The sequence below is a fragment of the Manis javanica genome, chromosome 15 (genome assembly GCF_040802235.1).
Source record: "Manis javanica isolate MJ-LG chromosome 15, MJ_LKY, whole genome shotgun sequence".
Taxonomy (NCBI): domain Eukaryota; kingdom Metazoa; phylum Chordata; class Mammalia; order Pholidota; family Manidae; genus Manis; species Manis javanica.
In genome coordinates this window covers 21531187-21557028 of record NC_133170.1, presented here as the reverse complement: position 1 = coordinate 21557028, position 25842 = coordinate 21531187, and the positions used below count along the sequence as shown (strand labels likewise).

At 43.7% G+C, this 25842-nt stretch overlaps 1 protein-coding gene across 4 annotated transcripts in view; it reads left to right on the top strand.

The window, feature by feature from the left end:
• ETV6 (ETS variant transcription factor 6) overlaps positions 1–25842 on the top strand; it is a 222991-nt gene that overhangs the window by 66862 nt on the left and 130287 nt on the right. For 2 of the 4 annotated variants that reach the window (XM_037008756.2, XM_037008754.2), the window contains exon 2: positions 22639–22768. The exons of 1 other annotated variant lie outside the window; for it this stretch is intronic. In XM_037008756.2, the coding sequence (XP_036864651.1) occupies positions 22639–22768 (130 nt within the window). The remainder of the gene's footprint in view (positions 1–22638; positions 22769–25842) is intronic. One more of the 4 variants, XM_037008755.2, reaches the window with a different exon arrangement.

Here is a 25842-nt window from a genome sequence, read left to right as displayed (position 1 = left end):
TTAAAAGCATAACTCCACCATTTAAGGGAAACAGCCGATGGCCTTCAGTGGAGCCTGTGGCCTCTGCAGGCCTTTGTAGGTCTTAGGAATTGTAGTGAAAAAACCCTATCCCTCACTTGCTTCCTGATATCTTGGCATTTTAGAAGTGTCTGGAAAGAAAAGTGGCAGAAAAGCAGCATAACCTGTTTGACAGGCCTTGTGTAAACAGAGGAAGTCCAATAAGGTCTGGGGCTGCTGAGCTCAAAGAAGCCAATTGTAGTGTGCACAAAGGTGCAAGTCACACAGCCCTGGGGAGCTCCCAGGAGGCCTGCATGTAGGCAGGACCCAGAGTTCTGACCCAGGACTGAAGGTTCATCATGGCCCAGAGGATGAGCTGAGTTCAGTGACCTGGGACTCTTGGTGGAGGGGCATGGTTTCCTGAACTGGCCATGTTGCCAGGTGAATATCTGACAATTGCTTGTGCTCTGCTGTCCCATGACTGTGTCATCTCAGCCCCCAGACTTCATCCTGTAGGTGTAGATAATGGTTTGGACAGCCCTGTCCACTGCAGAATGTGAGCTTGATTTGATTTCCCCCATTAGAGTGGAAGGAGAAATACAGACAGCCTCTCCCTGGGTGCCCAGCCTCTCAGTGGGCTGCTATTTGCCCTTCCCTAGAAGAGTACCATATATTGTTCAAGTCATGCTTCTAGGAGGTCAGAGCAGGTGGGAGGATGCCTTTCCCAAGTAGGTATACAGGGCAGCTTTGAGCTGTTCTTGTGAGTGGCTGAGCCCATTAACATGCTTCCTGGTGTAACCCCCCTCCTTGACGCATATCCTTCCTACCCCATTCTAGGCCGAGTGCCTCTGGTGTATTTGGTGACCCAGAAAAGGTGAAAGTGAGACTGCCTTTTGTGGCATTGCTCTTTGTGAATAGGAAGTGCTGCCCGCAAGAGATCGTTTAAGTGTGAAGCTTTATGTTAGGGTAGCTCTCTCTCTGCACACTCAGAAGGAGAGGAAGAGATAAGTCCAGAAAGGCACTGTTTGATCTTTTGGGGACTGTGATAGATAACAGAGAGATATACTCTCTTTATTCAGGGTTGTATTCTCAGCAGCTGGCACAGTGTTTAACAACAACAAAATGTTGATTAAAAATATAACTAGTTGGCTACTTAAATGAAAGTATTTATCTTTTCTAAACAAATCATCTCTTTCTCTATACCCCAAATTACATGCAGCAGGACTTTACAATGCTTATGGAGAAAAAAACGAGTGCTGTTAGTTTTTCCATAATGTTTCTATGTGAAACCAAGAGCTTGCTAAACTTTAGAAGTCTTCGGAGGTTTTGAAATTCTGCATGGCTGTTCTTCAGAAGAGAAGAGAGAACCATTTTTTCGCTACCTTCTCGGCCAATAAGGAAAAGCAAATTTCAGAAAAACATGGGACAGAACAGGAAGTGTTTAGAGGTTTAGTCATAGTTGTTAGGTATGAAAAAGCCCCACTGCATTCTCATATTGTTTCTTTTATGGACCTGACACTTCCTACTTTGAGAATACCTTCCTCCCCAAGGGCTCAAAACTCTTCATAGTCATTAATCTCCATCCTGCTTCTTTTCTTAAAAACATGAAATGTTAGCTGCCATTTAGGTGGTGTCTTTGCTGGCCAACACTGCCAGCTAAATTCATGTCATCTGTCTCGGTCTGTGATTTCCATTGAGAATGTGGCCCTCCTGAAGGCAACTGGGGGACGAATTTGTCCCAGTTTCTCTGGGACGTTTCTGGTTTTAGCACCGTAATTCCACATCCCAAGGAAGCCCCCTGTCCCAGGCAAACCAGGATGCCTGGTCCAAGGAGGTGACCTTCATAAAGAAAAGTCCTCCCACCCCACAGTTCTTCCCTTCTACCTGGCCAGCCTCCAGAGTAATGACCTAGACAGTGGTGTGTGAACGGTGTGACCAAGGCTGATCGTTAATGCCACTTGGTAGGAGAAGATTCAAAGCACATTGTCATGGAATTAGGGAAGTCCATGACCAGTAGGCTGTCTCTGTGTCTGTAAAGCAAAATGTCTGGTTTCTTGGTTTTTTTGGGGTTGGTTTGGTTTGCCTACACGTCTCTCCTCACTACAGTATATGGCGAAAAGTGAAAAGAAACACTGGTAACTACCTGATTTCTGAGACAAGAAGTGTGATTTCAGAGACGTCTGTTGGTCTCAGATTTTTCCTCTGAAAAATGAGGATGCTGGTCTCGATTTCTGGATCCCCTTTCTGTTCACATTTACTGTGAGGAAAGAGGCAGGAAGTAAGAAGCAGAAGTCAGAAAATGGACTCCTTCCCTTTGAATAAGCTTTACTCACAATGAGAACATTTTCGTTTATGTGTCAATCTTCTGATATACTTCGGGCATTCCCACCCATCATACCCTACCCCATTTTTTCTGCCCTGATACATGGTGTTGTTTGAATGGCCACCTTGTCAGGAGGGAGTGGGCAGCCGACATGGCTCCCCAAGTACACCTGATACACAGGCATCTTTTCATTTTTCTGCCTCTGGAGGACCTAGAACAACCCTTTTCTTAGGACACCCTGACAGTGGGCCTAAGTACTGGATGCCAGAATACGCTGTCCTCTCTTTAAATTGCCCGATCTAGGTTTGCACTCATCTTGTGAAACACTAGAACTTTCCAAAACTTTCTAATACATGTTTTGCAATCTTCCAGGAGTGCATGATAGCACCTACCTTTTGCAAAAGATCCTTGCTTCTCATTTTGGAGAGAAAATGGAGAAGGATTCTGGCTTCAGAATCCAACATACCTGGACTCCAGTTGCAGCACTGTTTATCATGCGTCACTGGAAAACAGATTTGTTAAGCTTGCCGAGTCTTGGTTTCTTCATTTATGAAATAGAAAGGTAGCCTATCTGAAGTTCCTGGCACACAGAAGGCTCTGAATATATTTTATGTGCCTCTTTATTTTCCCTTAGTCTCTCCCACTGCCCTGTGCTCCCTGATGTACATTACGTGGGGAATGGGTATGATTGACTAGTTACACCAGGCTGTTTTCCTACAACTCCTATAGGCCATGCTACTCCTGAATATGAATGGAATCAACTGGGAATATGGTGTCATTAACAAAGAACTAGTTACTTAGATGCAAGAAATGAAATGTGTTCATTACCAGAGTAGCCCCTGTCACCCACCCCAATGCTGGACAATGCTGAAGAGTTGATCTGGAAATCCAGGTGATGCTGATGCCAACAGATGGCTCGCCGTGCTGATTGTTGTAGCAGACAGGCAGCAGGAAAACCTCTGCTCAGCAGACCGCTGGAAGTTTCAGCTGTCGTCACTAACATGTTCATCAAAAGAAGCAAATGCATATTTTCCCTTTGGGCAGAGTGTGGGTAATCGTATTATAGAAATTACCTTGAAATATCTCTCCTCTATTATCTCCCCGGTCCAGAGAGATGGATTTTGTGATCATGTTGGGACAGGCAGACCAGGTCATGGCCACTACTATTTGCACCATCTTTATACAAGTCTGGTCTTTTGATTTCCATTTTCCCATTTCCCCCCCTCCACCGCTGCTTAAAAACAGGTGATTTGCAAAGGCACTCGTAAGTGACTTAAACTCTACAACAAGTAGTTTTCCGTGAGCATTGCATCTTTTGTCATACAGTTCTCTATATAATTATGCACTGTCTTGAGCCTACCACACACAGATGGAGCCATCAAGCCATCTCAGAAATGACCACATCTATACGTGTGTATATCTGTATGTCCTTAAAATTCACCACAATGTTGGCATGCATACTTGTCATTAATATTTATTAAGCTTTTTATACACTAGGCCCTCTGCTGAGTTCCAGTGTATTATCTCCTTCAGTCCCTACAACTTTTTGAAGCCAGTGTTATTATGACACCATTTTATAGTTGAAGAAACTTTTGAGGCTTGGGGAGTTTCAGTAAATTGTACAAAGTCATGCATTAAGTACTTGAGCCAAGATTCAAAACAAACCTGAGTACACCTCAGCCATAGCTCTTAAACACCACTCCATACTGGTAAAAACAAAAAATGTAGAACTGAATGAAGAAACCTAAGGGAAAGGATAGCATGGTCGCCTAGAGTCTAATGTCTTGTGGTAACAGTACAAAACTTGCATCTCTTTAAAATGTCATTGAAATGAAATTTGAAAGACTTCATTCTTCATAAGAGTGAAGTGGGCAAATATTTTGGTGAATACTTAGTAAGAGAGAGCAAATACCTTGGTGACTTATGGCATGTGTCCCAAAGGTGGCCCCTTTTAGTGACACTAGTTCCCATTTCCAACACTTCTTCCTCCCAGGTTCATGTGTATCAGCGTTTATCTGCTGTGCGGTGCCCCCACCACCCCTTAGGAGTTTGTAAGTCTACCAACATTCACATGGTAACTGCTGCTAAAAGTACTTCCACCCCAACATCAGAGAACGGGGGTCGTACACCCCAATTGAGGATAGCTTTGGCTACTTAGGGCCTGGGGAGTTAGGGCGAAGGGAGCTGGTCCTGGGGTACTCTTAGGGAGATCAGAGTTGGTGTGTCTCCTGACGTGATTTCTAAAGGAGTGTGGGGTACGACTAACAAAAGGGCATCCCCATTCCAGCACTCAAATATCCACGTAAGCACTGTCTATTTCAGAGTTTCAAAAGTAAGCAGTTAAAAGGCAAAACATTTACTTGTATTGTAAGCCCCTTGCTTGGTGTCCCGGAATAAAGGGCCTGGCTTTGCTGTCCTTAGGCTCTAGGTTCAAAGACTGGATTGCCACTTATTAACACTGCAATTTCTGTGACATCGCTGACTCCTGGGTTTTAATGTCCTTGATTATTGAGGAATTTAGGTGAAATAATATATGTGCCTGTTACAGAAGAGATGACAGTAAATAATACTTTCTTCTCCTTTCCCCATAAGTTTACCCCCCTTTGGACTTTAAGCTCCTTCAAGAAGAGAGAGATTTTTTTTTTTTCACTCATCTCCATATTCTCAGCACCTCGCAGTGCCAAACATGTATTTGTTGAATCAAAAAAAATCTTTCAGGCAGGTCTTCAGATCATGTGTTCCTTCACTCACCAGTTAGTTGCGTGTATACAGCAAGCACCGTGCTCAGGGTAGCGTGGCCCACACAAACATCGTCCATGTCACTACTGTTTACAGTCTAGCTGGGCAAGAAACGTGCCAGAGATCATTAGAGTGAGGAACACCCCTGGTCCTCGAAGTGGCATTTGAATTTTGGAAATGGCCAAAATCATTTGGCATCAAGTTTGACAAGTAAGGTTTCCAGCTCTGTTCGAAACTGTTTTTGGTCAGATCTGAGAAAACAGCAATGAATCATTGTCAATAGCTGGTTCTGAAAGCGCTGCAAGAGGTGTTTCCAAAGTGGTTTTGAGGAATGATGGCATCTGTGGAATAGGGTGAGCACATTATAAAGGATCTATCTTGAGAGGCAGGGGAGTTGATGGGGTGGGGTCACGGTAGGTACGGTGTCCCAGGAACTTGGACCCACAGAGAAGAAGGCCTGGAAACGAGTCAAGTAAGTGAAAGTGAGCGGACCTCCTGGAGGGAAATAGGAGATGGGGCAGTGCCAGCAGCCGACAGCGAGATCTTCATGTAGGCAGTTGGATGTAAATTTTGTCCATAAGTCACTAGATGGCCTTAGGGGGAAACACAGGACCAACGATGAGTTTGTGTTGGTGTCCGGCAGCACTCTGAGGTTGTCTGACGAGGCTCACTAAGCATCCAGGCCACACTTAATGAGTCAGCGGGCCCTGTCTGGGTGTGTGGGGGGTGTGGTGAGGACAGGGCAGGAAAGAGCCCTGCTCACACGGAGTTTTATGCTAATGACGACCTTCCCCTTAGGGGAGTGGGAAGGTCCAGGCCTGCGGTGTGGTTTGGGGCTGTGAGAGGCAGGTGAGGTGGGGGGTCAGACCCCTGACGGTGGATGTGGACACGGAAAAGTGTAAGTCCAAGCTCTAGCAAATCATCTACCCAGAAACAAGGAACTGTGAAGACCAGACGTAGGCCCAAACTCAAGGGCAGGGTCTGCTGAAGAGGTCAGGGTGCACGGCCTGGGGACACTCAGCCCGGGACACCAGAAGGGGGTGGCTGGCAGCCCTGATAGGGGTACCCGAGGCTGCGGCCATGCAGGGGGGGCAACTGCCAAATTACAGCTCTAAGTCAGATGATGGGCTTAACACCTACAATCAACTGTAAAGTTTTCTAAACACCCTTATTGAACTAGCAGGTGTTTATTGACAGTGGTTGGAAGTGAGTGGGATTTTTATTTAGGTCTTAGGCTACTCAGGGTCATGCAGAGATTTTCCTCTTCTCTGTATTTTGTCCTGTGATTTAGATGGAGCACACGCAATGCCAGCCTCTGATAATTTGACCGATTTATTTTTCTAGTCTGAACTAAGGACGCCAGTACTCCTTCTATTCCCAGCCATCTAATAATGTCCATGCATAAAATGTTATCATGCCGTGAGACAACGCATAGTAGTGTTTTTAGCTCTTGACAAGAGGAGTAGACAAGGGAAGCAGTGTTGGTCTTTGAACCTGGGTCTGAGAGTAACAGAAACCACTGCCTAAGAAAAATAATGCCATGCGGTTTGCACGGCCTGGTTCATGCATCTTGACTCATTTGATTTACTCAAAACCTCCTCAATCACTCAGCACAACCATCTCCATTTTATAGCCGAGGGAGCTGAGACCCCAGCCTGCCTCTCCCCTCCTTTTGCAGTTTGTGTGGGAAGAATCGGTATGGAGGAAATACTGACTGTTTGTTCGGGCATATACTTACATTGTTCTTCAGTCTTGAGAGTAGGGGAAAAGCAGAGAAGGGTGGTTAGAATTGGGTAAAGAATAAGTGCACCAACTGTACTTCAATTAAAAAATCAAAAAAATAAAGGAATCAAATCAAGGTGCATGAAAACTGTACAGTTAGTCGTAGTAAGGGGCTGAGTACATGGGGGAGGGGATGTGTCGAACCCCGGGTCCTCACGGAGCATGATTCCTTCTGAGAAGGTCCCTTGGGTGGGTCAGTCACAGTCTAGGGAGCCTGGGAGGGCAGGGCAGCCTGGACTTGCTCTCAAGGGATTTCGAATCATGTCTTTTCCTCTGCAGAAACCTTTCCTTTCACTTTCATTCCCTCCTAATTAAATGTGTCTTTCCTCTGATGGGTGCAAAATATCTTTTGAGAAGTTAAAGCCTCCATTTTATGGTTAAAAATTATAGATGGTAGACATAATTAGTATTAAACAGAGTGCCTCGAGCTTTAGGAGTTGCTGCTGGGCTGTATTTCTAGGTATGTCCTGAGTAGGATTGTGGCCAAGTTCAAGAATGATGCAAATGAGGAACGGCTGCAGCATGTAGTGGTAATTTGTTTTGGGGAGGGGAGCTGAAACTCCGCAAAGTGGCGTCCTGAACGAACTTGTTTTTCAGCTCCCAGGGAAGTGTGTTAGGTAGTTAGACAGAGAGAGGCTGAGAGAGAAGAAAGAGAAAGTAAGAGGCTTTAACTTGATGGAAACTAAACTTGTCTTTGTGCTGAGATGCTCATCATCTCTCGGTGCAGGGGCAGAAAGTACCTCCATCCCTCTGTCCTCATAAATGGCTTGTAGTTTGGAGGACCCTGTGGCTGACTATTGCAATTAGAGAGATGAAGGAAGAGAAACATTGGCTGTCTGTAGTCACTGTCTGTCCCAAGTTTATGAGGTTTCTGGAAGGATTCGCATGGCATCCTGTGGCCTCCATGCATCCCTGTGGGTTGCTCACATCCCAGTATTTAACCTGCAATATACAAGCACGGTCATGGTCGCCAGTAGCTACAAGGAGCCCTGGAAATGGCTAGTGCAACAGAAAGACTGAATTCTTAATTTATTTTAATTAACATAAATTTGAATTTTAAAATGTTACTTGATTCAGGTATTAAAATATCTTTTTAAGTGTGTATGGAACAGCTTGGATATACAAACTACCTTTTCAACTGTGAATTTTGTGGAATCTAAATACAGATCAAGTATTTCCAGTGAAATGTAGTGTACACTGAGCTGTAGTGTAAACTGCACACTATAGTATGAAAAATAGTAATATATCTCAATAACTTTATATGTTGATTTTATGGTGAGACTATTTGGGATATATTGGGTTACATATAGTTTTTAAATTCATTTTAGCTGTCCCCCTTTTTAATGTGGCTACTAGGAAATGTTAAATTATACCCGTGGCTCACATTCTACTTCTGTCAGAGGGTGTAGTCTAGATAATGCCTTGTGGGGTCTGTTGGAAGTATTGTTATGACTTTGGGGGGAAAGTTGCCAGACTTCCAAAGTTAGAGACCCATCTTTCCCATTATAGTCCTCTGCTCTTTTATTTGGATAGGTTTATGACTATTGAGGATTGGAAAATAGGTTTTAAGAAGAGTAAGTTAATAGGGAAGATGGCCTTGCTTGTGTTAATCAGAATAATTGTCAAATACATTTTCACCCATTCAGAAACCACTGATTCTCAAGAGAATAAAGAACTACATTAGCGCTTTGTCATTTGTGTCTGTTCAGTCCATTCACGTTTCCTTCAAACAGAAGTCTTGGTGATTGTTGGCAGAAATTTGATCTGCTTGTGGCAAGAAATAAAAAGTAATGCAACTAAAGTGCGTCCCCTCGCACTACGGGATATAGGGCCCCTTCGTAGCTCCCGTTTCAACCCTACAAGTGCCATGTGATTTTCACAGTCCCTATTTCAACTCTTTGTTTAAACTTCCCAGATCTTCCTATTTGTGGGTTTCCGTGGCTGGCAGCTCCATGTTTGAATGGTGGTTGTCACCTCTGGTAAGGCTTGACTGGCGATGCCTGGTTTGGCTTTCTCAGCCTGGCATGACAGTTGCTTTGTAAAGATGCACAGGGAATTACTACCCACTCTAGCAGTTTCAACACCTGAGGGAGTTTCAGATGACAAAGCCGTATCTGGGCCACAACTCTATCACTGCTTTAGAATTGTATTTTGCATAAAGGAAGAAGAGAAAACTACTAATGACATCAAGAGGCTTGGAAACTCTTGAAAATTTTGTCTTATAGGGAGAACTTAAGTTTCCAGTGGGATTTTTTTTTTTTTTGAGACCGTGTTTTTCAAGGACTGAATAAATAAATCAGTTCTTAAGTAAACTACCCTTCCCCTTAAGGACCACTTTATACACAGACTTTATCATGTAGACCAAGAGTTTAAAAAAAAGTTAGAGGCAGCAGCTAACTCTGGGGGAGGGTACTGACTCCTTTGAGTTGAGGATTGGTGGCTCCATCCAGAGCAGTTACATGAATCATTCAAGAATCTTGTTAACCTGAGGATCTCAATTCCTCCCTCTGTCAAGGAGGTTTCGTGGTAGTCCTCATGGACATGACTCCTGGGAGCGTTAGGGGATGTAGCCAGCGTGTAATTAAAAGGCTTTAAGCCATCTTCATAAAGAGCCTTATCAGACTCAAAATTTCTACTAGTTCAGGGTTCTTAGATTTTTTTTATTTTATTCATTTTGTTATCATTAATCTACAATTACATGAAGAACATTATGTTTACTAGACTCCCCCCTTCACCAAGTCCCCCCCACAAACCCCGTAACAGTCACTGTCCATCAGTGTGGTAAGATGCTATAGAATCACTACTTGTCTTCTCTGTGTTGCACATCCCTCCCTATGCGCCCCCCACACACTATACATGCTAATCGTAATGCCCTCTTTCTTTTTCCCTGCCCTTATCCCTTCCTTCCCACTCATCTTCCCCAGTCCCTTTCCCTTTGGTAACTGTTAGTCCATTCTTGGGTTCTGTGAGTCTGCTGCTGTTTTGTTCCTTCAATTTTTCTTTGTTCTTATAATACTCCACATATAAGTGAAATCATTTGGTACTCGGCTTTCTCCACCTGGCTTATTTCACTGAGCATAATACCCTCTAGCTCCATCCATGTTGTTGCAAATAGTAGGATTTGTTTTTGTCTTATGGCTGAATAATATTTCCATTATGTATATGTACCACATCTTTATCCATTCATCTACTGATGGACACTTAGGTTGCCTCCATTTCTTGGCTATTGTAAATAGTGCTGCAATAAACATAGGGGTGCATCTGTCTTTTTCAAACTGGGCTGCTGCATTCTTAGGGTAAATTCCTAGAGGTGGAATTCCTGGGTCAAATGGTATTTCTATTTTGAGCTTTTTGAGGAACCTCCATACTGCTTTCCACAGTGGTTGAACTAATTTACATTCCTACCAGCAGTGTAGGAGGGTTCCCCTTTCTCCACAACCTCACCAACATTTGTTGTTGTTTGTCTTTTGGATGGTGGTGATCCTTACTGGTATCTCATTGTGGTTTTAATTTGCATTTCTCTGGTAACTAGAGATGTGGAGCATCTTTTCATGTGTCTGTTGGCCATCTGAATTTCTTCTTTGGAGAACTGTCTGTTCAGCTCCTCAGCCCATTTTTTAATTGGATTGTTTGCTTTTTGTTTGTTGAGGTGCATGAGCTCTTTATGTATTTTGGATGTCAACCCTTTATCGGATCTGTCATTTATGAATATATTCTCCCATACTGTAGGGTACCTTTTTGTTCTATTGATGGTGTCCTTTGCTGTACAGAAGCTTTTCAGCTTAATATTGTCCCACTTGTTCATTTTTGCTTTTGTTTCCCTTGCCCGGGGAGATATGTTCATGAAGAAGTCACTCATGTTTATGTCCAAGAGATTTGCCTATGTTTTTTTCTACGAGTTTTATGGTTTCATGACTTATATTCAGGTCTTTGATCCATTTTGAATTTACTTTTGTGTATGGGGTTAGACAGTGATCCAGTTTCATTCTCTTACATGTAGCTGTCCAGTTTTGCCAGCACCATCTGTTGAAGAGACTGTCATTTCTCCATTCGGGGTTATTAGATTTTATTAAGAAGTCAACTGCCTGGAGTTCAAGGCATTTCTCCAGAACATAATCAGTTGATACTTCGCTTGCAAAAATAAAGACCTGACCCCGCGTGGCAAGGTTACTGGGGGGGAAAAGATGTGTTTCACTTGTCAGGGGCACAAAGGCAGCCCTGGAAGCCAGCATGGGGATTGTGCCTGACCCCTCACCTAGAGAAAAGAGGTACCCCAGTCTCCAGGCTACTTGATGTGGATTCATTGTTGGGCAGGAGAGGGTGTCTGGGGCCTGAGGGTATGGAGATGGCCAGACCCTTCTCCATGGGAGAGTGGAGAGAGAAGGCAGGCCAGAAGTGGAATGGGTTTGCATTTCCTCCATTAACCTCGCCTTGCTCCTTCTACACACTTCAAATGCAGCTGATGCTGAGAACATGGGCTCCACCGGGAGCTTGGAAAGTGAGGCTGAGCATCCCGCCTGGGGTGGGACTGGGGGGAACTCCAGAGGCGGTTGGGAGAGAAGAGGAACCCCTGTGGAGACACACCTGTCTGTGGCAGTTGTTCCTATACAGGTCAAGGTAGTCATCCTTCTGGAACTTGATACAGGAACTTCCTGTAGTGCACTGATCATCTCTACTTTATGATTAAAGGCAGAACAATGGCAATTTACTCAGGAGGGAAGGACAATTAGCAAATTAGTTAATAAGGTTTCTAGAAACTTACTGTGAAAGATAATCATTTAACAAGTGTCTTGATTTACTCTACTTCTTAGTGTCTTGATTTAAGAGAGAGCTTCTCAGCCTTACCCTCTGCATAGCAGACTCACATGGGGAACTTTAAAAATATTGATACCTGGCTAATTTACTTGGATACTGGGATTTTTTTTTTAAGTTTCTCCAGATGATTCTGGTGTGCAGCCAAGATTCCAAACACCTGATTTAAAGTGTATGTTTCCTAAATTGACAACTGATCCTGAGTCTCTGAGGTATATGGAAATTCAGGCATATTTTTCGTGAGCACTAATGGTTTTAATGAAGACACAGGATCTTATGCGAAATAAACTGTTAATTAGTCACAACAAAGCTACAAGCATATAGCACATGAGTTTTCATAGTATTTCAAGCTGCTTAATATTTCATCCACTGTTCTCGTCTTGCATGCACACAGACTTCTGTACTTCATTCTCATTCTTGCATTAAGTTTTAGACTATTACTGATGTCGATGGTGTTTTTCATAATAACATTCATGTTGTCAGCAGAACTTGTTTTCAATAATCAGTTGTCAAGAACAAAATTCTCAGGTCTGTCTACCCTTGGCCGCCGCAGGGGAAGGAGTCTTTCCTGAGTTCCTATAAGGAGTCCTGTGTAAAAGAATCAGGGAATTTCTAAGGTTTTTGACAAGCGTAGGTAGGAATTTTCTTGCCGAGATGGTTATCACTTCTGGAAAAGTCTTCCCAGAAGAGGAGACACAGGTATGTGACACATTCAATCAGTATTCATGGTTTCTTATATGTTACTTTGTAGTTATAGAGACTGGGAGATGGACAGGGGGGGAGGTAAATTCCGCCCCAGTTCCTCAGTCAGCCACCAAGTGAAGTTATTGTCTATCTCAGTCTTGGTTTCAAGTAAGTCAATTTCCCACTTTAATGACAGAAAGACAGGTTTAATTTTTAAAGACTACATAAAAAGTAGTGTTTTATTTGGGATGTCAAAGACTCCTCCTCGTCACAAAGATAACGTGTTTATAGAAAGCCTTTGTTTCCAGAAAATCACAATGTTTTGTAAGCTTCATCTCATGTATCGTTGAAATAACATGAGGTGACGGCAAAGGTTGGTATTGTTATGCCAGTTTCTCAGACAGCAACACAGAGATGTCAACTTATTTCTTCTGTGTTGCTTTTTAAGTGTCGGGTTCTTATGATTGAAAATCATTTTGGTAGTAAACATTTTCCAGGGGTATAAATCTTTTCCATATCTAATTTGCACTTGTTACTCCAGGTATAGTTTACAGGGCTTTTCCTATTTGTACTTATTTTTCAGCCTGAGGCAACCAGAATGACTGGATATATGTAGAGCAAGGGAATTTGTTCAATTTGACCACGGTGGTGGTGATAACCCAGCCTTCTTCCTTACTGACCGAGGTCTGTGAGTTTGGGATGTCTCCTGGCTCATTGGAAGTGGACTAACGGGATCCCGTTAGGACCTTGTAGGACTTTGTGCGGACAGCGTCATTGGGGGTGCCATTTGAGAGACTTTATTTAACATTTTTCAGGATTATCCTTATTACTAGAAAGTAAATCTCTCCCTGGCATCAAATCTTCAAAATCTAGCATTTCTTATTAGGCATGTGGTCCATTTAAGCCATAGACATTGTATAAAGCTAAATCACAGGGCATAAATTTTTAATTTCAAAGGAGAGCTAAGTTGCCTCCCCTCCAACCAAGCCCAGCAAACAGCTAGGGTTATAAGTTCAAGCCAAAGCCTCGCTTTCTCTCTTTCCCTTTTACAAGACTTCCAGGATGCAGTGGGTCAGGGAGGCAATGAAGATGGGCACAGCCCAGAGAGATGCTATAACAGAAAGAAGAAAGCTACATGGGGAAGGAGTAAAGGATTTATGAGCTGCGGCGGGGGGAAAAGGGAGGAGGAAGAAATGGTTAAAGCTCTGATTCGAAGCAACCCTTAGGACTGTGCCTGCCTCTTCTGCCTTCAGGCTCTGCAGAAGTCTGACCCTTTTCCTTTCTCCTACCCAGGTCTTAATGTCCTGTGAGTCCCTGGAATAACCTCCCCACCCCAGGGGCACTGTGAGTGCCTAGGAGGGCAGTCACAGGCCAGGGAGAACAAGCCTGCAAGCTGTCTCCCCTCTGGGGGGAGAAATTGAGAAGCCTCTTTCATGGTGCCCTTGATTCAACTAAATAGCAAAGCTCTCAGTTCATTACTTACTAGCCCCAGGCAGGGACACTGCAGATTGGCTAATTGTAATAGCCAAATCATTAAAGGGAATAGCATTAATGGAGGAGAAAGCAGCTAATCAAAAACAGAACTTGGCCACTTTGTTGTGCCCAGGATTTAAGAGGCTGTTAATTTAAGTACCTGTTTCTTCTGCTATTAGAATTAGATAGGAAGAAAGGAGTTAGTGACCCTCTTTCAAGAGGTTGATCAAAAGCTTAGGGGCATTTCTGGATAAATCCCACAGCAAGAGAAGGTAAAAAGTCCCACCACCTTTCCTGTACAGAATCGACCCACTCTTAGTAGCACACGCACTCTTGTGGGGTTGCCAGGAGCAGTGACGTACATTGCTAAGCTCACCCAACTCTCACCCAGTGTCCACTTTGAGCGAAAGTAATCATCTTCTTCGTGGCAGGGATTAGGGGTGTAGTCTGGGGCATGGAGTGGCATGTGCTGAGTTTTCCCATCCAGGTCTAAAGCCTTTGACCTTGCCGACACGATAACTGGGTTCCAGCCAAATGAGCAGAGCATCCTTCAAGCATAGACCTCCCTGGAAACCACAACCTGGAATGAAAATGAATCACAGCTTGAGATTCTGCTTACTATTCATGTCAGAAATATTTAAGAAATTCAGAAGAAGAAAAAAATTCATAGCATCTCAGGGTTGGAAAGGATCTTAATTAAAATGTTTTAAAATTAGAACAATAAAGAAATCTATTTATGTTTTTTGCTCTGGGGCTGTATTCAGTAGAGCCCTAGGCTCCTGTGAGGGGACTCGGGGCTGAGTGGATAGAGAAGAATTTGCGGTATTCACCTTTTGTTTGGGTTTGTTGCGCTCGCCCTGTCATTAATAAGCTTTGACTTGCCAGGAGATACAAGCAGCAACTTAGAGTTATAAGGCACCTTCCACTTGAGCTTCTTTTCTCTGTAGGAGCCCCCTTTTGGAGTCCCTGTCCAGCCTCAGCTTAAATCAGCTGTAGGGGGACAGTAAGGCACAGACATATTTCTAGTACACAGGTATGCGTTGCGGCCCTGTGATCTATCTACAGGTAAGCCTGGTCCTTCTCGTGAAGGTGTCTGTGAGGATTCTTTACATCGTTTTTCCCCAAGGCCGCATGTGCCTTCCTCCATTCCTCATTGGAGAGAATGGAAGTGTGCATCTTAAGACCACTGGGAAACCTTATTAGACCGAGGCCTGTGGTTTCAGGAGGCTGCCTCGGCTCCTTCGGGTTGCATAGCTCTATATGCTACAGGCACCAATAAATGTTGGCAGGGCCTCTCCTCCCCACTGCCTCCTGTTCATCTCGCCTGTACATTTAGATTTGCTGCTCTTGGATACATGGAAAAGGAATTGAGCAAGGGAAATGGTTTTGGGTGCTAAAGAAAATGTTAGGATAAAAGTAACATCTTTCTCCTCAAAAATTACCTACAATGAGATTTCTAAACCAGGTAAAGTCATCATACATACAAGTCATCTCCAAATGCCCCAGTGGCCCTGCTGATTGTGTCCCACAGGTAACACATGTCCCTGGATGAACTTTAGTGGCTACTCCTTGCTCAGAGGTCAAGGTCGAGAACGTCTCTTGGGCGCTGCATTTAGACCCCTTCCTTCAGCTAAACACATTTACTCCCTGCATCTGTGGTCCCCGTGGGACAAGCAACAGGCTCAAGAAGGTCAACACCCCAGCTTAGGTGGCTCTGTTGAGTGACCCTCAGGAACCCCAGTGAAATTCTGAGGAGTGAGGGTACAAAGCAATGAAATGTTCCCCAATTGTGACAATTTTTACAAGCTTCCACCAATCTCTTGGGATTCCCCACATTTTGTGAAGTTGTTGTTGACTGGTAGGAGCTATTTAAATGCAATTTTTTATTTTTCCTCTTTATACCAACTATACCATCTCCCGAGCTGGTGGCTTAAATGGATGGATTACCCCCGTGATCTTCAAATCTGGGGCCGCATGTGGAATGGAGATACTGACGCCTTCCTCGCAGGGTTATTGTGAATCTGAAATAAAAGCTTCATGGGAGCACATTCACAATGCTCCGTCCCTGATTGTTGTAGTGACTATGTTTTCCTGCTAAGAAGGGGACATGCGTTCTAGGGGTATAAGTATTTATTATGAATACCTATGTGTATTTATGGGTAAGATAATACAGAATTTTTAATAGTATGGCTATCCTGGAAATTCTCGGACAAATGGTGGCAGAATTCATAACACCTAGTACAGGTCTTGGCTCCTGGTGGATGCTTGATGAATGCTGAACGATTTCTGAACAATCATTGGGAGAAATAAACCTTAATGACCTTTTACAGCAATGCCTGGATGCAGGGCCTATTACTAACACTTCTTTTCATTCACCTAATTGTGTATAAATAACAGACTTCTGGGTAAAAGACTGGAATGCTGTGACTTGATTGTATCTGTTTGATTTTAGGATCTAATAGGCTAGGAAGACAAGGAAAAGGGACTATTTCGTTTCTCAATATGCAGGAATCTCACATTTCAGGTCCTGGACCCATGTCCAAAGCAAGAGTTTTCCTTAGACTGGTAAAGCTGGGTTCCTAGGAAGACCCCTACATCATTGGGAGTGTGGTTCGTCAGGGGTACCTCTGCCCCAACCCTGCCGAGGGCTGAGTGGGCGTCTGGGTGACCAAGGGAGGAAGCTCCGGAGACCAGGAGTGTATTCCCACCCTTTGTAACTTTTACTGGGTATGTCCACTTTTTGCCCTGAAATTACTGCAAGCATGTTAAAACCCAAAGATCAACTGGGTGGTAAAAATCCAGTGACTTGGCACCTGGAAGGATGTTTTCTCAGGAGAGGAGCTGGGCACTAAAAGGAAAGTGGACTCTGCCCTCTGGCTTCGAGATCTTTCGGAACCTCTGCGGGAAGGAAAGATCACATCCCAACTTCACTGCTGTGTGAGTTGATGGCTCTGGTTTTCTTCAGAATTCATATTTGAATACCTCAGATCCTAAGGCATATCCCAGACCCTAAGGTTTACTGTTCTCTTTCTGGGGAGATGCCAAAAATATCGTGGTCTGTAGCTGTGTGTATGGCATACTTAGAAAAAGAAGGCTGACGTTCGCATCTTCTCTTACATTCTTTAAGTTAATCTCATGAAGTTTGGGGGTGAATGAGGAATTCAGGGTCATTTTTCAAATGAGAGAAATTGACATTCGAGGTGTTAGTTAGTTAAGGTTTTAACATCCATGATGTTAAAAACCTAGGAAACTGGGCCACTCAGATTTCGGTCTTGTTCAGTTTTTTTGGTGAGATGTAGGTTTCATTGGTTAATGAAAACTTATTTAATGAAAGCCATAGCCACCACCTTGAATCATTTTGCAGCCAGAAGAGTGTACTTAAATAATTGTGTATTCAGACTTTAGTTCAGTGACTCTCAATAAACAGCTTCCCATAGGAGAGATTCTTCTCTTCAACCTATAGAAGAAGACTAAAGTACAAGCATTAGCTTTCCCAGGCAGCTTTCCTAAAAACCTGCAGGGTGGAAAGCAGATCCCTCCCTACAAATATGGGGTATTACCAGCATGACCCCTGTATGCTGTTTTCCATCTTGTCTGCATGGCCAGTTTTCAGTGTAGTGAAGGGACACCGAAGTGCTCCAGAATAAAAAGGGCACCAGTAGCATTTTTACAGAGTTCCCCAAGAGATGGTTACAGTCGCCACTCTGTTTCCATGACACTTCCTCTTCAGGACTTGACACAGGCTTCAGAAACCATTATTGGGGTATATCCTGGCATTCGTAATGGGGCTGGGGCTTTTTCTGAAAAAAGTTCCTTAATCAAGGACTTCTCAGCTCCATGGTAGGGGGATCTTTGAAATCACCTATAAACCAGCTTTTTGCAAGTACAACCAAGCTTTCATTTCTATTTTTTCTCAATTCCAGAAATGTTTTATGTTTATTTCCAGAAAGTTAGTATTTAATTAGCAGTAGGCTCTAAGTTTCTCAACCCTTCAGCTTTTTTAAGGAGTTAATGATGTAAAAACAAATGGGTAAATGCACTTGGGGGGAATCCCCGTGACTTAAAGAAGCTCTGTATTGAATAATTTTGAAAAGGAAAGTTGTTTTTTTGTTTTTTGTAATAAGAATAGTCATTTTTTGACTCTTCTTTCTGTAATGTACAGCCATGAGGTGGGAAGGTGGTAGCAGAAATGCCATTCTCTTGCTAAGCATGACATATATAAGCTTGTTGTACGTGAGTTAAAGGTCCTTAAGCACTTGGTTTAAAAATGAGCAGAATTAGATGGGTGCCCTTCATTGGCCCTTCTTGGTTAAGGGGGAACCAGAGAGGGAATAGAACTCATTTTGGTTTTGGTAGTTTGCTTACAGCGACCCTACTCCATGTTCCATTTAATTTTTTTTTTTTTTTGAGAGGGCATCTCTCATATTTATTGATCAAATGGTTGTTAACAACAATAAAATTCTGTATAGGGGACTCAATGCACAATCATTAATCAACCCTAAGCCTAATTCTCAACAGTCTCCAATCTTCTGAAGCATAACGAACAAGTTCTTACATGGTGAACAAGTTCTTACATAGTGAATAAGTTCTTACATGGTGAACAGTACAAGGGCAGTCATATCACAGAAACTTTCGGTTTTGATCACACATCATGAACTATGAACAATTAAGTCAGATATTATTCGTTTGATTTTTATACTTGATTTATATGTGAATCCCACATTTCTCCCTTATTATTATTTTTTTAAATAAAATGCTGAAGTGTTAGGTAGATGCAAGATAAAGGTAGAAAACATAGTTTAGTGCTGTAAGAGGGCAAATGTAGATGATCAGGTCTGTGCCTATAGACTAAGTATTAATCCAAGCTAGACAAGAGCAACAAAACATCCACAGATGCAGAACATTTCTCTCAAAACACGGGGGTGAGGTTCTAAGCCTCACCTCTGTTGATCCCCAATTTCTCACCTGATGGCCCCCCTGCGACTGTGCCTGTCTTAGATTGTTCCTCCCTTGAGGAATCTTACCCGTCTGTGGCTAACCAGTCATCTTCCGGGGCCATACAGGGAAATGTAAAGTTGGTAAGTGAGAGAGAAGCAATATTCTTTGAAAAAGGTTAGCTTTTTACTTCTTTGCAGATTTATGCCCGGTGGTTTCTATGCCCAGCATTTGTCTTGAGGTATCTTTACCACTTGGAAGAATTATGATACTCGGTAATTTTCAATATGAGGCACGAATTCTACTAAAGGGTTGTAATTAGGAAGGAAGAAGAAAAGCTATAGAAGTAGCAGACGGAAGAAAACAAGGGAAGATTGATTATTTCTTTGACATATCTTCTTGTAGAGTAACATAAGCGTGTATAGGTTTTAACCATTTAATTTTTTTAAAAAAAGGTTTCTATAATGGTTAGTCAAATTTCCATTGCATCCCTTGTCTCAAACCCTTTCGAGCCTTATTTTCTCATTTCAGAACTTTGTGCTGCTCTTCCTCCCCCAGCCTCACTCCCCAATAAGTGTGGCAATCAGCCCGAGGAATGTCAGAGCTTCCCTTCTGTTCAGCCGGTTGGTTTGATTGGCTGTATCTGCAAATTTGAGCACAGCATGCTTTATTTCTTCAGCATTTAAACTATAAGGTAACCACATCATGGCATTTTTAGTCACATCGTTGACTCCGCCGGCAGTGCATCCCCTACAACACTGGAATGCATTACTATCACTGTCCGTAGCATTTTAATTTAATTAGAGCGGTGGTTATAATCCTCTTGGGAAAATCATTATTCCCTTCTGTAACGTTAAAGTAAAACACCTCTGGTTTTCATCCGGCTGACAGTTTGCTCTGGAGGTGAATCAGCTGCAGGTGGGCGCCCCCCCTTCCTTTTGTTGAGGTCGGACCAGAGAAGTGGTTGTGAGAATAAGGAGGTTTCCTTTATTTGGGAAATTGGAGGTTAGTCTCCTTAAGCCTCTGTCAGATGTCTCCATCTGAGATAGCTATATCTGTTTCATACTTCTAATTGCTGGTAGTCTTCCGATTGTTCCACTGTAGATATTAAGTGCACAGTTATAATAATAGATTAAAAAATGAGGACCACATGAGTCACCCAGAGATTAACAAAAAGAGATGCAAAAGGAAGTAAGTCTGTGATTCCCAGGTGTGTGTTTTGTTCTCTTCGGAAAGGAGCCTACGTACTGGGCAACACCCTTTCTGGGGTCCCATGGGTGCTCTGCTGGCTGCTGAGCCCCGGGTCACATTAGGTGTGTAATGGCTGCTAGCAGATTGCTCAAAGCCCCAGAAGCACATTTTTCTTTTTCACTGTCTCGCTCAAGGTACCCTCTCTTCTGTTACTGCCAAGTCTCTTTATTGAACCTTTGAAAAAGGGCTTCCCATCCAAGCTGATGGTGTCGCAATATTGCTGAGTGGAAACCATCTTCAGGAATGAGAGAGTTCAGGGTCCACAATCACTCAGTGTCCGGCCTTCTTTTTATAGGTTTCATCATGAAATAGCACAATAATCTCCATCTAGAACTGTTTCAATGTGGGGGTTGCATAAAATCCCAGGACAAACACTGACGTGTGACATTTCAGTGTAGCAGTAAGGTCAGGGAACCAGGCAGAGGTGCAGACACGCTGGGGCCTACCTCCAAAGAAAGTATAGTGAAATGAAGGTACAATATAACGATTAATTTAGTAAGTCAGAATGTATATACTTTAAAGGTGATAGCTTGACTCTTTTGCCAGTAGGCTGGAGGTAGATTTCCCAAGAAGTAAAGTAAACTCTGCTTTGAGGGCTGGGTTCCTCCCAGCTTGTCCGTTGGTGGAGTTGGTGAGTGGTGAGGAAGCAGGGGTGAGGTGTGGCCTGTCATTCATATGAACTAGGTACAGGTTTTTCCTTGCTTTAAGAGAAAGGCTCATAAAATATCATCTTTTTTTTTTTTTTCCCCTTCACACTCATGGTATCTGAAAACTCCTTGGCTGCACGATGTTTTCTTCATCAACAGTTTCACTTCTGCAAAAACCCTAACAAAACAGAAAGCTATTTCTGGGAATAAAATTAACGGTAGATAGGATATCTAGATGTATATCTAGATATTCAAGGGTTGAAGTGTATGGATAATTTGTTAATCTAGAAAAGCAGATCATGTTTAAAATGCTTAAAAAGCCTATCTCACCTTGAAAAACCTCTGAACAGAGTTTGTATGTTTCCCCTATGCGTATTTATGTCTTTATGTCCTTCACCTCAAAAACCCCAAGCCGAACACCAAAAATATAACTCATCCTTAAGTTAGAGTTGCTCAGAATATGTGTGATGTTTGGTAAAATTCAAGAAAAGTGAAGCTGAAGGTTTTGCCTCTAGGTGACCTTACACAGGACAGCTTAATTGATACAGAAATGATATCTAGGATGTATGTGCCTGCCCTTAATTAAGAAATTCACCAGGAAACTTTAGGATGTATGTTTAAACAGAACTAGTCCAAATGCCCCTAGTTGCTGACTCAGAGAAGGTATAGTGATTCCATTTGGAAATCACCAAAATATATATATATCCATTTAAAATGGAAACTTCCTTCCACAACCCCCAACTTTCCAGGCTGTGAGCAGAAGAGAAGCTTTAATTTCGTTATAGGGCTGGAGGACATCCCTGCTTCCCTTTGCATATTTGATGAAATGTAAAATGTCAGAGAACTGTTTTCCAAAAGGTACAGGGCCCCTTCCTTTACTCTGATTTTTATTTTGCTCCTGATTTCTTTTTTTATAATGGCATTTTACTGATCTTTTTCCCCAACTTATTTATGGGCCTTGTGTGCCCCACTTTGCTGTGCCCAGTTAAACCACAGAACTAACAGAAGTTATGTTTATGTATGGCCTGCAAGTCAAACTAGTTGGTATGCAGATCTCAGATGCAAACTGTACTGCTCTTCTAACCAAACACAGTAGTTGGTTCCTTGCCATTTTTTGCCATGTCTAACTTAAAACTAATACTAATCCTCCCATCCCATCCAGCTGTTTCAATTGAGCTAACAAACATGCCTGTTTGAATTTAAACAATGGATCTGCGGAATTCCCCCGTCTCCCACCCGCCTTTCCTTGTCAGTTGAATAAGTATCTCTAATTAAACAGTACTTTTCCTTAAATGCAGCTAATCCTCTGACCGAGCTCTGACAAACTTCAGAAGGAAAGGAACTACTGATTCTGAGATGGCGAGTGATGGGACAAGGAGAGATCCCTTAATGCTGCAGATAATTCCTGGCTATGAAGGAAAAAATTAAACATTGGACATTTTGGGTTGTATAATGAGACAGACGACAGAAAAATCTTGGTCGGAGATTTATGATCTAAATCTAGAACTTAGAAGCCATCAGTTTGAGCTCACCTCTCATTGGATCTGAGCACAGAATCGTACTTGGAAGAGAAGCTGGGGATATTGCCAGGGAAGAGGAAATGTGGTTTTAATGTATTGGTGACATTAATTATGTGACTTGGAAAAGTAATTTTTGAGAGAGTAGTCTTCAAAGCATTCTCTTGGACATACTGTTTCATTTCCTCTGCCTCGTCTCCCCTGTTTACTTGAGCAAACCACTAGTACAGAGAAGAAATGGACACCTATTGACCCACAGTCCAAAGGAAAGGGCCTATTTTAAGCTTTTCCCGAGTTTTGTTGTAAATCCCGAGTGCTAGGGATCTGAAAGACAACTGCACGGAGTCCGGAGAGGGGCATGCGGGGTTGCCGGGACGGCCCTCTCCCTTCTGCTCCCCACCCGTTTGCTGATTTCACATCCCAGTTTCGAGCTTTCATGGTCTTCTCCCCCCCCCCCCCTTCCTGTTCTTTTTAACAGCAGGAACGCATTTCATATACACCTCCCGAGAGCCCGGTGCCGAGTTACGCCCCCTCGACTCCACTTCATGTTCCAGTGCCGCGACCGCTCAGGATGGAGGAAGACTCGATCCGCCTGCCGGCGCACCTGCGTGAGTGTTCGCGGCCCTTGGTGGGGGGCGGGGGCGAGGCGGGGCAGGCGCACCGCGGTGCCCGGCGATTGGCTGCGCGGGCCAGGGGCGGGTCTCCGGGCGCGGGCCTGCCCGGGGCTTTGCACACCGTGCGGAGAACTTGCTTTGGACTCTCCACCCCAGTCCCGAAATGGCTTTGACTGGCTCGAGATTCCCGCCCCTCGTTTCTCCGTGAATTCAGTCGTCTCAGACCATGCCGTGTCACCCCGAATCTGGAAATGTACAATATGTGCAGAATCGAGTAAATCTCCTAAGAGGCAAAGTGAACTTTTAGAAGAGTTCGTCTGTCTTCCTAAGGTCACTCTTACCCCCTTTAATATTTCCCAGGCTCTAAGTCATGCTCGGTTCCTAAACCAGAACCACTCCTTGCTTTGCTTTCAGGCTGTGTGTCCTACTTCCTTCATAGGGCCTCTCGCCTCCCCTCCCGCTTTTCCGTGCTGGCTGCTGTTCTCTCCTGCGTTTATACACCTAGAGCTGGCCTTTCTGTCCCGCTCCTTGCCTTCACTCCCCTCACTCTCACTTCTCTTGGCCTGTGGTCCCTCAGAGCTTCGGTTAGTTTGTGGTGTCTCCACCTTTCTCTCCCAAATAAGTCATCCCTACCCTGGCCTCCGCCACCTCTCCTGTGTGAGCCCTCAGCTGCTCCTTGGCAGCACAGCCAGAGCACTTGTGCTTCTGGAGCCAGTCTCTGAAGCAGCTGACACCTGTCGTTTCCTTTTTGTGTCTTTCCTGTGCTGCCACCCAGCCCAGATCATAAAATGTGGTGGTGGCTGCTGGGGAGAATGAATCACCTGACTCCCACCTTGACCGTGGTGTCCCAGAAGATGCCAGGTTCTCCGGCCTGACTGTTATCCTGAGGGCACACGTGCAGATGGTGTAGGAGACTGGGGGTTACCTTGGCCCTTCCCCAGTTGATTCCTGATAGCTTAAACGGTGGCACACGTGTGTTTGCCATCTCGTTCTGGCATGGCAGTGCTCCCCACGGTACTTTCCTCCTGTTCCATCCCTCCTTAGAAGCTAGGTTTCTTGCTGAAAGTGGAGAACAATAGAGACAGAGGACTTGGGCTTCTCTTTCTCTCTCTGTGATAATTCAGGCAATCAGATGACTGTGAGGCTAGAAGCACTGGGGGAATATTGCTGTCCTGTTCTTTCTCCGCCACCGAGCGGATGGCTGCTGGGATTTGGACAAGGAATTAGGGGCCCTGAGAATCCTTCCCCTCCCCCAGCATGCGGCATCCCTCAGTATTTACAAATTTGCTCCATGTTACGGTCAGCACATTCCAGCTTCCTTTGGGCAAGGGGTAAAGGGCACAGCTCTGCCCTCTTCTCCACAGTGAAGTTTTAAGGGTGTGATTGGGATGGTACAGGTGCCAGAGTCATGGCTGTGGCCACTCATCCTTAGTAAACCGGGGTGTTGTGGCACCGTTGGAGCAGAGAGGACTGGAAAAGAAACCACAGTTGGGTTAACAGAATCTTTTATTCCAGATGCTGTCTGGTGACCAGTATGTTCACTTCAGGATACTCACCATAGGATGTGTACTCGTGGCATGCAGGCAAAAAAAAATCCCCACTACCTGATCTCATTTATTCATTCATCAGAGAGTTACTGATTGCTTGTAGTATGCCAGGCACCCTTCTGCATGCTGGGGATAGAGAGCAGAGCGGACCAAACTCCCCATTCTTATGGAGCTTGAAGTGTAGTACAGAGAGAAAAAAAAATTGTGAAGAACACTTATCCCAAACAGGCTAAGGTTTCTTCATAGATATTCCTATACTTGGAGGCACCCTCCCAAGGAGGCCCTAACTCCTTTTTCACCTCTGGGTGCTTGGTAGAGGTAAGCTCTTTTGCCATAGAACTGCCTCTCCAAAAGAAGTTCTCATGGTAAAACAAACTAATAAACACACCAAAATGCAGTCCAGAGATAATTTGTAACTTGTTCTACTGTTAAACTAGCCCTCTGACTGTGAGTCAGTCATTATAACACTCAACTTTCCTACCATACAGTATTGTGATTGGACAAGAAAATATTTAAAGGCTCTCTTAACTTTAAAATATTATGATCTCCCCTACAGAATCATTCCCCCTCCCAACACTTAAATTTTTTCTGGATTGGACAGTCTCTTCATTGAATCACAGCTGTGCAGCTTAACTACTGTCTTGCCGGCTCTACCATGTGCCTAGCACAGAATTATGAAAGCTGATATTTTTCATGGAGTTACCCTGTACCAGGCATTGTGTGAAGCCCTTTATGTGAATTATTTTATTTAATTCTTTCAGTAATACTTGTAACATAGATACTTGTATATTCATGCCACACAGAAGGAATTTAGGGCCTAGAGAATTTAAGTAACCTGCCACGATCACACAGTTAGTAAAAGCTAGAGCCAGGATTCAAAGTTGGTTCTGTCTGACGTCCATGTGTCCAATGGATGGGTAGATAGATGAACTCAGTGTTGACACTGAGCCAGTTTTCACTGATGTGGCCATAGCATTTATGGCTGCAAGTTTCTAAATGGTCAGTCAATTGTTGAATAGTTTGCATAGCTCCCTTGAATGGGTGGATGGATGGATCCCCTACAGATAATTATGAGACATAGGACTGAAGCACATTACGGCTGACCTTAGATTTATGAATTCAGGTCAGGGTGATGATTTTGCCTGCATGCGTAATCTCTGGCTGCTTGACTTTGTAGACCTCCTTGGTAATCTGCGTGAGCCTCGTTGTAACACTGCTGGTTCCAACATCTGGAATGAATTCTCCAAAAATGGAGGTTCCCAGGCTCTTACTGTTTGTCCTCAGCTGGGGCTTTCCACTTGAAACTAGGTAGCCCTCCTCCCACTTCTGTTGCAGAACTCAGCTGCCTATGGAGCTGCCTGAGAAACATTTCATGTAGCCTGTAGCATTATGGGTGAGGCTGTGCCATGTACTTGAAGATGCAACCTGGCTGGGTTTCCAAACCTAAAAGAAAATAAATATTCTAACAAGGGAATTGGGTTTATTGCTGTTTTAATCTGGGATTCCAGACAATTCCCAGTG